General features: G+C 49.2%; 1 protein-coding gene across 2 annotated transcripts in view; it reads right to left on the bottom strand.

Annotated features, from left to right (window-relative positions):
* Positions 1–126: 126 nt before the first annotated feature.
* HRAS (HRas proto-oncogene, GTPase) overlaps positions 127–14,085 on the bottom strand; it is a 40,120-nt gene continuing 26,161 nt past the window's right edge. For both annotated transcript variants that reach the window (XM_041481261.1, XM_041481259.1), the window contains 5 exons: positions 10,449–10,602; positions 5,697–5,875; positions 3,333–3,492; positions 2,507–2,631; positions 127–427 (listed from right to left, as the gene is read on the bottom strand). In XM_041481261.1, the coding sequence (XP_041337195.1) occupies positions 2,512–2,631; positions 3,333–3,492; positions 5,697–5,875; positions 10,449–10,559 (570 nt within the window). In that variant the 5' untranslated portion in view covers positions 10,560–10,602 and the 3' untranslated portion in view covers positions 127–427; positions 2,507–2,511. The remainder of the gene's footprint in view (positions 428–2,506; positions 2,632–3,332; positions 3,493–5,696; positions 5,876–10,448; positions 10,603–14,085) is intronic.

Here is a 14,085-nt window from a genome sequence, read left to right as displayed (position 1 = left end):
GCATGACCTTGGTCTGTGAAGAGAAAAATCTCAGCACTCTTTCCTTCCCACCATCCCACCAGTGATCCTTCCAGAGCACCAGCAGCAGCAGCCGCCTCTGGAAGGAGGACACAGCCATCAAGGTGATTTGTTGAGACGATCAAATAATAATTTACTGTGATTCAATCTGTGGCTTTGTACAGTTGCCGGGGTGGGAGGAGGCCAAAGGATGAGGGGATGGGGATAAAAAAAAAAAATTGTTTGCCGCAGGCTTGGGTGAAGTGCGAGATAGTCCATGGAGGGCCACATGCTCCCCCGTCCTCTTCCTCCTGCTCCTCTCCTCCCACCAATACTCCTCCTCTGAATCCTTTTTTTGCTTCTTCCTTTGCTTCACCTCTTTCCTTGCACACTGCACAGTGGGAACGTCGCCAAGACACGGTCCAGACAGCTGAAACAGAAGAGGACACTCATGAGCACCCATTCCCCGTCAGAGCAAGCGGGGCTGTTCCCATTTCCTCACATTTTGGGATGACCCTGTTAGTGCCCACAGAGCAAAGGCAAAAGGCTACACAGGTCTTAGAGGTCTGGGCCTGTCTCAGCAAAGCATCTGTACATCTGCTGAAGGGAACAAGTCTTGGAGTCAGTGGAGTGATGGGTGAGCTTTGGGCACCACACCAGACCTTCTGCCTCTTTCTGAACCTCCTTGTGGGAGGGGGCACTGTCTGGCAAAGATCTTTCCACCTCCTCCAGGGATGATGGGAACCACAATATGAGTCCAGGGCAAATGCAGCCAAATTTTTTTGGCCACAACACCCACCAACACCCACCCTTCTCCCAAAATGCCAGCATGTCTTTGGCTCACTTCTCCTTTTGTGCCTTGATGTTCCTCCCTCTCTGCTCTTGGGCACTACAGCTAGATTAAGCTGAGATGTCTGGTTTCCACTTTCTGCCTGAGCAGAAAAAGACACAGGCAACTTGCAAGGCATGTTCTCTTAACAGAGAGGAGTGTTTCCAAGTGACCCTTTCCCAGCCCTTCTTGCCCAAGCTGGTGCTGCCACCAGGCTGGGACAAGGATTGGGCTCCTGGCAGTCGGTGTAAGGGAGCAGCAGTGCCTGCCAAGCCCATGCCGTCAGCTGTTTTCAGTTTCCAGAGCAGGAAACAAGCCTTTGAGCTCATATCCCCATCCGGAGGAAACGCTCCTGAACATCTGGAGGACACAAACATCTGGAAAATCTCCCTTAGCAGTGATAAGTGTGCTGGGCACAGCATTCAGCTCGGCCCCCAGCCGACCTCACACGCCTCAGCTGGGAGCGGAGGGGTGGGGTTCTGGGGTGGGTGTTTGCTCATAGGAAGCAAATGTTGCCAGCACTGTTTTTTGGGGTTTTTTCCTTGGGAGTGGGGGGCAGGAGAAAGAGCTTTGCTATGCTCATGGCCTCTAGATCAAGAAGTGTCACAGAAAACCTACTGTTCATCTCCACCTTCACGAGACCCTCTTAACACCATCTCTGTATACAGTGCACTTCTCTTTAGGACTCCACAGTTATTTAAAGGGGTAAAGGGCCAGTCTGGATGCTTGGGAGAATGCCCAAAAGACATTAAGGGCAATATTCTTGCATGCATTTGTCCCAGTCCCAGACATCCTTAGATATAGATCTTCTTTGTGGACTCATCCCTAGATACCCCTCTCTAACTTTCTGCCATGAAAGGAGTTGGTTATACAGACAGATGTTCCCAGGCCTTTCACTTAAAGCCAGCCAGCACATGCAGAGACAATAATAGGAACTCTCCCTGACTGCTATCCAGCAGTGTTTTAAATAAACTCATCATTAAAAAAAAAAAAGAGGAAAGAAAAAAGAAAAACAGGCAAGTGAACATAAACAATCTGAAAAATACTGTTTCTGGCTCCAGCACACACAATTTATAAAAGCAAACAGCCCCCTTATGGCTAATTCTCAACATTGCATCAGTTCCAAATAGCCCAGGGGATTTATCTAATGGGGAAAACTCTTCTGAGGAACACGGGACTTTTCACAGCGAGACAGGTCTGCTCTAAAGCTTTAGGATGAGGCAATTTATGTGTGTGCATTAGGAGGCAATGCACCCAGCCAGCTCTTTATCTGAACCCTTCTAGAGTCAGTCTAGTGAGTATGCAGTGATCTGTACACCTTCAACACCAGTTTAACTCCTCTTTCAGAGCAGCAGCATGGGAAGAAGCTTTCCTGGGGAAAGCACAACAAAATATTATTTTTTAAAATATTCAGTTGTATAGAATTTTGTTGCACAAAATGAGGGGAAGAAATCAACAACCCCTTCCTGCCACACACTTCCTCAGGGAAGTGGGAATTTTGACTTACCTATGTTTTCACAGAAAAACGCTATATCAATCCGAAAGGTGTTTCATTAAACAATACCTGCTGCTGAAATTGATCCTGTTGCACTTGTTTGTAGGCTAGTGCATCTGCACTCACCTCCTGCCCTATTTCCAACATTCCCCCACTGCACCTCATGTCCTGCTTCCACCACTTACCATAGTCACGATACCACACATTTACAGTTCATGCAGCCGGGGCCGCTCTCATCTGGGGGGTTCAGCTTGCGCAGCTTGTGCTGCCGGATCTCCCGCACCAAGGTGTAGAAGGCATCCTCAACGCCCTGGGGGAAAAGCATGGCTTGAAGCAGCTGCCCACTCTGAGGAGGGCCAGTGGAGAGAGGAGAGGGCTCTGCTCCCCAGCAAGGTGTCCCTAGCACTGTCCAGCAGTGCAGAGTGCAGTTAAAGGTACAGAACCAAGCTGGGAAGACTAACAAGACCTGAGTGTGGCCCTCAAAGAGAGAGCAAAATTGAATGAGCAACCATGAGGATAAGGATCTCTAAAGTCCCTGAGATTCATCAGCTTTCAGCAGTCTGAATGAGGTCTATCACCCAAGAGAAAACCCACCACTGAGACCAATGAAGGTGTCAGTTCCACCTCTGTGCTCTGGGAGCTCCCCATGGTCCTTTCCAAACTGGTATGTTCTGCCAAAATAGACCATGGATGAAGTTAACCAAGCGACTTGAGCTTAGCTGACCTGCAGTGACTATGAAGATTATTCCAGAGCCTTGGAGAAAGCCCTGGGAAGGCATCTTCTCTTCACTGCTGCCACAGCATGATTATGCACTTCTTGTGATGGGAGGCTCAAGCCTGGACTGGGAGGGAACATCCTGAGGGAGAGAGCACTTAGCCTTGAGGAAGTAACTCAGCCCAGCCCTAACACCCATCTGTCTGCAAGGTGGTGCCTGCCCCTTCCTACCCCTCCAGGGCAGCAATGGAGGAGAGAAAAGAGAAAGAGCATTTTGTTTAAAAGTCTCCTCCTACCTGTCTGGTTTTGGCAGATGTTTCTATGTAGGGGATCCCGTAGCTCCGGGCCAGGTCCTGCGCTTGCCGGGTCTCCACTGTCCGCGCAGGGAGGTCACATTTATTCCCTACCAGCACCATGGGAACATCATCTGAGTCTTTCACCCTCTTGATCTGCTCCCTGCAAGAGGAGGAGGAAGTGAGAAGAAGTGAAGGAGCAGGTCCAGAACACTCCCCACCAGTTTGTTTGTTAAGATTTGACAGCTACCCCTCGCTCCTGTTCAATGCCTTGTGTTGAGCTTTCAGGAAAATGTAAATGACTATGGCACACAAGTGAGTAAACAGCAAAACAGGGCACTTCTGGAAATGAAAACTAAAAATACTTGTGCTCTTTAAATGCAGCTATTTACAAAACAACTTGAATTACGACAATCTATATTAAGACATGAGCTTAAGATAGTTTAAGTTAAAAATTAATTCTCAAGCAGTTACCTGTGCTATTTCCAACATTTTAGGTCAAGTAATCCCCCCCAAATGGGGAAAAAAATATCACCTGCAACCAGAATTTGCTGAGCTGATAAAGCAGCTTTTGGCAGCTGTAACCTTTTCTGCAGATGCACAGGCAGTATTTGCTCCCTTTCAGTTTAGTTCAGGTCACTCAAAGTTGAGAAACCAACTGGGAACTAAAAAAGCTGTAACGCTCACTTCTTCATTCCAACATTGGATCTAAAACTAGGTGGGCGAGGATGAGATCTATCACTTCTAGAAATCTTGAAGGCCATTATGACCACAAAAAATCCATTCAATTCCCTTCTGATAGATAATAACTTCCTTTGCTTAATAAATCATTTAACTTCAGATGCAAAACAGCTTTTTTTTTTTCGCTTATGGGTCCAGAACATTTAACATGGTTTTAATTTAACAAATAAAAGATTTAAAATGCCAATTTCTGCATTTTAATTGAATTCAAAGGAGCTGGACATTCACGCACAAAAGAATCAATCATCTTTTTCTAATGTAGTAGAACATAGAAATCAAGTCTGACTATATGCATGATATGCCATAAAGCCATTTAAATGTTCTGTGTAACATCCTGATCAGCAAATGCAAGTACTAAATTTAGTGCACAGGCTACACTTAGCTGAAAAGAGATACCTCCAAATGGTTACTACCAGGGAGAGCCAGCATTTCTCTGGGGAATATTCTTTTAAAAGTGCAAACACAAAGAGCACAGGCTAAAGGAGATGAAAGATAATGATTTACATCATGATGGCTTGAAATCAAGCCATCCTACGAGCAATTCACAGGCACCAGCCCCAGCACAAGGATGAATGTTGCTCAATCCCTCAGGTGCTTTAGGAAAATCCCATCCTTTGTTCTTTGGTTCAGCTAAAAGAAGCCAAATTAGTGCACCTGTGCAACTATTACACTGAACAGCCTTTTGGATGAGACTGAAGCATCTCAGCAGCTCCAAGCAGCACCTCTGACTATGGAGCAAGGAAGGGATGTGCCTGTCCTGAGAACAGGATTACTGGGACCCTGGTTTATGATGAGGGACTGGAATACACAGTCCCTTGTGGGCAGTGCAGGGCCAGGCAGAGCCATCTCCTGCATCCTCTGCAAGGCCCTGCCATAGCAGCCAAGGCTCAGAAGAAGGCACAAGCAGAGTGATCCCTCCCTAAAGTAGCATCGGGGTAAAGAGGGAAGATTCCTGCTGTGTTTACATCACCCCCTTGACTCTTCAGCTCTGCAGGGGTGACATCAACAGAGAGGAGAATTGGGACAGGTACTGGGATGGTGTCCCTGCTTCGTCACCACTTCCCCATACATCTGCTTGGGCAAATCACCTCACTGGAGCCCTGACTCCCCTTCTGCTCCATCTTTGCCCTGGCTGAAACCAAGCTCCAGTGGGGCAGGAGTCTCTCCACACGTGTGCAGCTGGTAGACCGCAGCCTGGTCGTGACACTGGACAGCAGGGCAAGCAGCTCTCTGTGTCCTTCCCAGCCTCCTCTCCCAGCTCTGGGGCCAGCAGAAGTCGCTGAGATCGATTGCACGAACAAAGCAATTCCACTAATTAGGGAGGGAAGGGAGGGGGGTCATACAGCTCAGCTCTCTCTTTAGTCACCATAAACACTTAAACATTGCATTACCAGGTCCCCAAAGGCCACAAGCAATCCCTTTGGAAGGGTTTTATTGGAGTCACTGACATTAGCTGTCTGCGCTGTCTCTTCCCTGGGGAACGGCCACTTGAGCTAATTGTCTTTGCTGGCAGTCTGTCCTTCTACCACCAGGGGCCTGACTTAAAAGAGTGGCCAGGAGACTGCAGCAGCAAGGCCTCCCCTTTGCACAGGGCAAGTGGGAAAGGGCCCTTCCCAGGATACTGACCTATACTGGTGAATATCTTCAAAGGACTTGGTGTTGTTGATGGCGAAGACACACAGGAATCCTTCCCCCGTTCTCATGTACTGGTCTCTCATGGCACTGTACTCCTCCTGCCCTGCAGTGTCCAAGATGTCTAACAAACAGGTCTCTCCATCGATGACTACTTGCTTTCTGTAGGAATCCTGCAGGCCAGGAGAGGGAAAGGAAGGAGGATACATTAAGGGAGAGCTTGGATCTGGCTAAACAAAGGGATGCAGCGAGTGCATCCCTGGGAAGATGCCAGGTCATGCTCTGCCTGTATTCAGCTTCCATTAGAGACGACTCAATCTCTTTCAAAAACAGGAGGGAAAGAAAAAATAATAAAAAAAAAAAACAAAGGAAAAAGGGAGCAGCTAAGCAGGTTTCTCCTCATCTGTCAGAACCACAGGGAAGACAGCTCCCAGCTTGCTCTCCCCATTCCCAGCCTTGCCGCTGGCAGACCAGGTGCAGCTTCATCTCTATCACACTACATAGCCCTCAACAAGTATTTCAATGCCAAGAAGACATTGTTTAGTCTCAGCTCTAATTCCTTCTGCTGGATGAGGAAGGACATTCAGGACGGAGCTCTGGCCAGTCAGGGCTTCCAGTCACTATCTGTGATCTGCAGGCCTAGAAAGTGTTAAGATAACCTGGAAATCCAATGCCTCCAATGCATCTCAAATCAGGCACCAGGGGCAATACTGCCATCAGTAAGGTTTCAGACGGGGTTTGATGGTAAACCTCTTCTTTAAACATGAGAAAAAATAAAATAAAATCACACTGTGAACAGGGTGTTTCCCACAACCAGTCTGTGCCCAGAGGGCTGCTTGAGAGGTAAGAACTATCCAAGCAGGTCCTTTGAAGTTGGGGGTTTTCCCTGCAGCAAAGGCAATCACAACTTGTCATAGATGTGAGAAGGTCTGGAAATCACCCAGAGCATCCCTCAAAAGGTTTCATTTTCACAGCAGGCTCCTCAAAGCACTGCTCCTCCCCACTACGCTTCTCCCTGTGCCCAGTCTCATCAGCAGGGATGCTGTGGGGCAGCCCTGTACAGAGGACATCCCTCATCCCTCTCCAACAGCCATCTCCTGTGGACAGTGCAGCATCTTCAGCTATCAGCAAGAGAAGGAAGCCAAAATGAAAGGTATGAAAAAAGTACAAGTCAGCAGTACAACCACATAGTGCTTTGCAGCCACTCACAGAGGCTACGGCTGCAGTTTAAAATTAATTCAAATGTCGGTTGCTCTTCCAGTGACCACAACAATGTTATCAGATGAGCTTTGCAGGTCTGCAGACAAACAGCTGACACAGCAAAGGGCACCAACAGGACCAGCAGCAGCACAGAAAGGGAATGGGGCCAACATGGCCTCTATCCTTTGGTTTGTTACAACAACGTCATTTGCTGGGGCTAATTAAAGTCTTTCCTCACCTTGCAGAGAGGGCTGTGAAATAAGAGACAAGATCTGCTCTGCCACGACCTTCTCAGTTGTGCCTTCCCAAAAAGTGGACTGCTGACCCATTGAGAATAAGCATGGAGTGAAAGGCTGGCTTTCAGCCAACTGCTCTGAAGGCAACTGGCAGGCTGCCCTGCAGGAATGTGCTCCCATTTCTAATCAATAATGTATCTGGAGCCTCCTTTGTGCAAGGGGACCTGAGTGCCTTCTCTGCCCCACAAAGCATCCTCCTATTTCTGCACCTTGGCTTGGGACAGAGGATCAGCCTCTCAGCACACACGCTCACAGTTAATTGCCAGGTCCCCAGTTCCAGGACGTTTCACCAGCACCCAGCATGCTGACAGAGAAGACATCCCACACCTCAGCTCAGGTCATCAACAGACCACTCATAAGGCCAGTCTGGCTTACAAGGCAGAGACATAAAACAATCTTGCAGAGGACGCTTTGCAAAGGAAGGGGACAAGCTCTCCTCATCAATGCTTTGTGTACAGCTTCATTCAATCTCCCCCTCCCCAGGAAGCTCAGGATGGCAGCTCAGCTGTCCCTGCCACATGACCAAGTGACATGGCTGCCACTAGCCCGCACCAGCACCCTGCAGCCTCAGTGCTCCTCTGCTCCTCTGTCCCACCCCACTCTGAGCAGAGGGGAATGCAGCCAGACCCAGCTGTGAAGTGCCAGGCAGCAGAAACAATATCTGTTTGGGGCTCAGACTCAAGATCCCAGGCGGATGTCGGGAGCATCCCAGCTGTGCCGGGGGACCAGGCCAAGAGGCCCATTTGCAAAGCACTACAGTCAGGACATGCATGACCAGAGGTTTGGGCAGCCCATTACTATCTGGCTGCTAAGAGCTGGAAGATGAACCGAAAAATTTCTCAACAGAGTGAAACTCTTTATTCCATCCCTGCTTATTCACCATGGGACAGTGCCAGTGACATACCTTTCCTTGCTGCCTTGGCCCTCCTGTTCCCAAAACAAAGGTCCTAAGGTGTCCTGGCAGCCCAAGAGCTGGCCTGTGAGAGTGTGCTGTGTTGGGGTGGACAGTGTTGAGTTACAGAGCCAAACATTTGCACTGGTGAATCAGGAGGGTAGGAGGGGAGCAGATACCCAGTCAGGGTCTCTACCCCCAGACAAGGAACAAACCTCCATGCCTCCTGCTCTGGGGAACATCTTCTCAGTGTACCCCAATCTTCTTGCACCCCACTTTGCAGCACAGCCTGTGCTCAATCCATGTGGGCGGTGGGCAATGCCTTTGCTCCATGCACGTATCATCTTTCCCCGCCCCCCCCCCCCACCTTTTATCCTGCTCATTTCAGCAGTGCTGTACTGCTTGTTAGCTGGCTGAACAGTCATAGTCAGCTCCTGGGCATGATCCAAAGCAGCTTAGTCACAGGAAGGTGGTTTGTTGGTCACATTTGGATGGCTGGCAGGTAGCTCTCGGTCTCTTAAATCCCCATAAAATGAAGCATAATTAAAAGGAATCACCCTGAAATGAATCAGTAGTTGGCTGGGGTAGCAGCAAAAGCAGGGTATAACCAAGGGAGCTGCAAAGGCATCAGGGCTGGTGGTACCCGCAGGTGGAAAAGTACCAGGGGTGAGAGAGCTGAAGAGCAGCCTGTGGCAGCTTTTGGAAGAGGAGAAGAACAGAATGGGGCTGGAGTGAACAGTGGAGGAGAGAGCAGGCGTCTCCCAGAGCACTGCAGTAGTGCGTAGGGTGAAGAGGGTGTGCTGGGAAATGCCATGCAAGGTTTACATTCCCTGCTGCCTGTTTACATGGAGAAAATTCCCTGCAGGGTATGTACGGGGAGCAGGCAGCTGGAGACAAAAACCACAGGATGCCAAAACCCAACACATCACTGGGTAAGAGTTACCTCTGCCCACCTAAGGTCCAAGAGAGGATGCATCCTTGCAGACGTCTCCCCAAGGAGGGTGCTCTCCATGACCACTCTTTTAGCAAAAACAACCTGGAAAGGTTTTCTGAGAAAAGTACACAATACTACTGGGGACAGCCACATGAGGGGAGAGGAGCTGGGGACAAAGGCAATTGCATCCATAAGCAAGGAGAGTCAGGAGCCCTAAATTAAATTCCAGTCTCTGCCATGGACGTTCTAGGTGACCTTGGCCAAATGATGTAATAGCATGTGCTTTTTAAGTGCTTTCTCTCCTTCCCGTCTGTAGGACTGTAAGACTATTTCTGCCTTTCTACCAAGCCTTGTCTTGCTTGTTTATGTAAGCTCTTCAGGGTGGGGACTACACATACAACACCTACCAGAATAGATTTCTCATCCCAGCTGGGGCCTTTAGCCATTATGATAATAATAACTACAGAAACCACAGCTGCATTTATACACATCTGGTAGAGAATCCTTCAGGACTGCAGACAGGGAGGTTGTTGTTCAAGGGGCATGACAGAGCTGCAATTTGCCTTCCCAGGGTGGACTTTACTCCTCATGCAGAGCACTGGCTACTGCCTACGTCTCACCCAACAAAGGTATAAGTCATGCAGAGGCTAATTAGCACATCGCTAACTATGGTGAAAGCAGACGGAGAATGGAATATATTTTTGAAAAATTAAAGAAAATAATAATAGCACAATGGATATTGAAGACTGAATCCCCCTCTGCCCCCATACAGCCTGTGAGGACCACAGGGTCCCTGCCTGCTTCTTCAGGCAGGGTGCTGAGCTAGATAGGTCAGTGCTGCCATCCACACCGACTGAGACACACACATCAGCCTTGTGAAGAAGCAGAGGCAGCACTCTGGGAGCCACGGCAGTTCAGCTGCTCAGCACGTCTTGCTCAAACTGCAAGACATACATAATACAACCAAGCTCTGATAAAACCCATTTCATCAGTAAAGCTCAAAACATCCTGCAGAAAAAGTCAATACATTTACTCCGATTTCACAGGAGGAGAAATGGAAGCACAGGCACAAAATGGCTCTTCAATTCTAAATCTTTAATCCCTCCCTATGTTGTCATCTCATCAGAAAGGAAGACTTTTGTGCTGCCTCTCAGCCCCTGCCCTGCTCTGCCTGTCTCTGCTGTCTCCCATGTCACCTCTCCTCAGCAGACACCACTACCCTTCTGCAGGAGATGTTCAGTCAGTCTCTGCGACCTCTGAACACACACACATAGTGACTCAGAATAGCTCTGCAAAGCAGAGGAACATCCCTGCTCAAGTTCAGACTTGAGACCAAACTGAGCATGCTCTGGGCGGGAGACCAGGTGGAGAAAAGCAAGTGGAAAACATGCAGACAGACTGACCCCATGCCCAGAGCCACTTACCTCTATCGTGGGGTCATACTCATCAACAAAATGGTTCTGAATGAGCTGTATCGTCAAAGCACTCTTCCCAACACCACCTGCTCCCACCACCACCAGCTTGTATTCAGTCATCTTCCAGCTGACCCCAGCTCAGGACTTCCAGGAGCACCACCACCTGCAAGGACAAACATGGTCATTTGCTAAGAGAGGTTACATGGTCTATGCTAAGAGAGGTTACTTTAAAATGGGCAAAATAATCCATCAAACCAAATAGAAAAACTCTGTTCATCCTGTGTTCTGTTGCAATCCTTCAACCTGACCATCTGGATGCAAACTTCACAGGTTCCTTGAGCAAACTTCAATAGGAAAGTATTACTGATGAGAAAACAAGAGGTACACGCTGTGTACATCAACCCCTAAAGCAACCAGTGTAAGAAGTCTGGTTTTGCAGAAGTGCTCAGCACTGTCCCCAGTTTACCTTATCTCAAGCTGATGATCTGAAAATCTTTAGATAGATTTGAAACCCTTGGCCAATGATGTTGGGATGTCAATTCCCACAGGAGCAGGGGAAAAGGTCCAGCCCTGCCCAAACACACTGCTACCTCCATGTCTTCACCCTCAAGGCTGTGTAAAACCTCAAACCACACAGTAGGGCTGAGACAGTGGCACATCCACACCCTCTGCCTGTCCTCCAGCTAACAGTGCTACTACGGTGAGAGGGAGGACTGCAGAAGGGGCATCTCTGCTCCCTGAACTCAATTTAGCACACCCAACAGGGGGGAAAGAGATGCTGTCACAAAAGGTGCTGACTGACAGTGATGGTTAGGGTCAGGACGAGCAAACCACACTTCTGCAGTACTGTATACCTCCCATGGCCCTTCAGCAGCAGAAGATTCACATCCCCCCAGCTCCTCCCTTAAATTTCTGCTCCAAGTCTGCTGAGAAAGAGGAACTAACTCAGGAAGATTACAAAACTCTAAAGGTTTAAATAGAAATCCACCCTCATTGGACTGCAAGCCCTGCCCACTGGAAGTCACTCCAGGGTCAGATACTCATTCTCAGCCACCATCTGCAAGCTCTGGGGAAGCCAGAGCCACCCAAAATGCAGGAGGTAGCAGGAAGACAAGCTCACAGTTCCCCTTGTCAGACAGCCTTCAGTGTTCACAGGGATTAGAAGCCCCTCCTCCATCCTCCCAGCCCAGATAGTTAAATCACTCCACCCTCCTCTCCAGGCTTGCCAGGCCCTGCTCCTAAACTCTGGAAACTGCTACAAACTGTGCCAGCAAAGGCTGTTCTAGACCCAGACCACAGCTGATGCATTTGCTAAGACAGCAATGATCTAATAGCAAGGAAGCCAGAAGGTTTTGCCTTCAATCCCCTCCCGACTGCAACCCTAAACCACCCAGACAGTTCCATCTCCCTCTTGAGCAGGGAGCAACCAGACACAACCATCTCTTGCCAAAGCTCTTTCTCGAGCTGCTGTCTTCATAGCAGAAAGGCAAACAAAGCTCATGCCCTTCTCAGCATCTGGAATCCTAAAGAAGGGCAAACGAGGGGGTGCAAAAACGAGGGGGTGACAAATACGATGCCAAGCAGGACCTCTGATTTCCTGTGCTGGAGAAGCAGTTAAATATGATGGAAAAGTGGTGACGGTGGGGGGAAACGAAGTGCAAATAATGTCATACCCTAGGTGCCTAACTGAAAGTGACACTGCTTCCTCTGAAAGTTCAATGTGCCTCTGTTCTGGAGCCAGGGAAGAGCTGCAGATTGAAAGCAAGGCTACAGGAGAGAATCTGCGTGATCTCACTAATTGACTGTGTACACACGTTACTCTGCTCTGTTAATGCATGCCCTCAATGTAATGTTGTTCTCACATGCACTGCTTCTCAGGGACAAGAGAGATTCCCCACCTCAGGCTTCTCATCTCTCTGGGAAGAGACAGGATGAAAAGGGGACTGAGGAGCAAATGTCGACTGACCACCTCCACCAGCACGGCTGTCAGGGAGGGAATCGTTCCTTCAGCAAACAGCTTCACAGCTGAACACAGAGGGGTCCTGAGGGTCTGAAGAAACACTGCCACTAGCTCCCACCTTTCATTACAGAGCAGGGAGATCTCCATCCCCCAGCAAAACACACGGACTTTGCATCTGAAGATGAAGCAGGTGCCACAAAGATGCTCAAGGAAAACAGCACAACTGCCCAGGCCTGTAGGACTTGCTGACGCAGTGAGAAAAGCTTTGACACCCCAGGGGAGGAGAAAACATAAGTTCTCTAGGAGGGGGTTCTCCCTCAAGACCACCCCAGTGGAAGGCACTGCCTACTCCGTTGGAAGACCCCCAGCCCACACAGCCATAGCAGCTTTATGGTCCACACTGCACCAGGAGGTGGGGGACAAGGCGGTCACCCACATTAGCTGGAGTGTCTTCCCCTGCTCCCGACCCCAGCTGAGCTCCAGTGCACAGCAGAGGGGCAGGCACACACCAGCAAACCCTGCATATCACCACCTTAGCATAGAGTTTTAAGGTCTGGCTCCTCCACAGAAACACAAACCCACATCTTGTCCCCCACGCACCCAAGAGGCAGGGAAAAGAAGGGGACAAAGGAGCTACTCCCCGCTTGTGACCTGCACATGGACAATTTACAGGGAAGAGCTCTGCAATGCTGGTGTCTGCTCACTGACACCATCCCTCGAAGGTGCTGTCATCCCAGCTAACTCTTCACTGCTCTGCCATCCCCGCCCCTGCAGTGGCAGGAGGGATTCTGTGGCTCACAAAGGAGGGCAGGTCCAGCCTACATGCTCCATGCCATTGCTGTAAAACATGTACTAATGCAGAGTGAGAGCATGGGGAATGATGGACAGCTCTGGGCATGAGAGCTGCCCCAATTAATGTGGGCTGAAATCAATGCTCAGGGGAGCTTGCTTCCTTTCCCCAGTGCAAGCTCCTCATGGGCAGCATGCAGACCCAACAGCACACCAGGGCATGGGCAAATTCCACAGAAAGAAGCAGCCTAGCCAAAAGCTGCAAGGAAAGCAGAGATTTCAATATGGCCAAACTTCGGCACAGAGCTGGGTAACTGGTCCTATGCTTGAGCTTACCAACACCATCTCATAACTGCCCCATCATACTTTTTTGCTCCTGAACATGGGAAGAGCAAGGCTGCTCTTCAATGCACCCACAGTTTCAACAGAGGGGTGGCTGTTCCTCAGTGCCATAAAAACATCACCACCATCACCACTACCACCATAGGGGCTGGTTCAAGGAACAACCATGCCAAAAAGCAATGTTTCTGGCTTCCTATAAAACAGACACAGGGAAGAGAGAGTGGGGTTCCTGTCAGAGAGATGGCAACAGACACCCCAGTTTTCATGCTGGTGACACACTGGATGGAGGCTTACAGCCTGTTGATGGTTGTGAAAGCTTCTCCTGATGTGAGGATTTCCAGTTTCTATTGCTCAGCAGCCAACACAGAGCCCACACACAGCTGACCACAAAATAACAGAGTGAAACACAAAAGCACAGCCTCCCAGTCCCACACAGAGCAGGAAAATGCTTCTTCCATCTTCTGCAAGTTCTTCAAGATCTGAAAGTCTGATCCAGGTCACCATCTAGTGTTTCCCTATCCAGATTTATCACCTCTGCAGCCCTCCACTACTACA

This window comes from Pyrgilauda ruficollis, unplaced genomic scaffold (assembly GCF_017590135.1).
Source record: "Pyrgilauda ruficollis isolate IOZ18807 unplaced genomic scaffold, ASM1759013v1 scaffold55, whole genome shotgun sequence".
In the NCBI taxonomy this organism is placed as follows: domain Eukaryota; kingdom Metazoa; phylum Chordata; class Aves; order Passeriformes; family Passeridae; genus Pyrgilauda; species Pyrgilauda ruficollis.
This window is presented reverse-complemented; position numbering and strand designations above follow the sequence as displayed.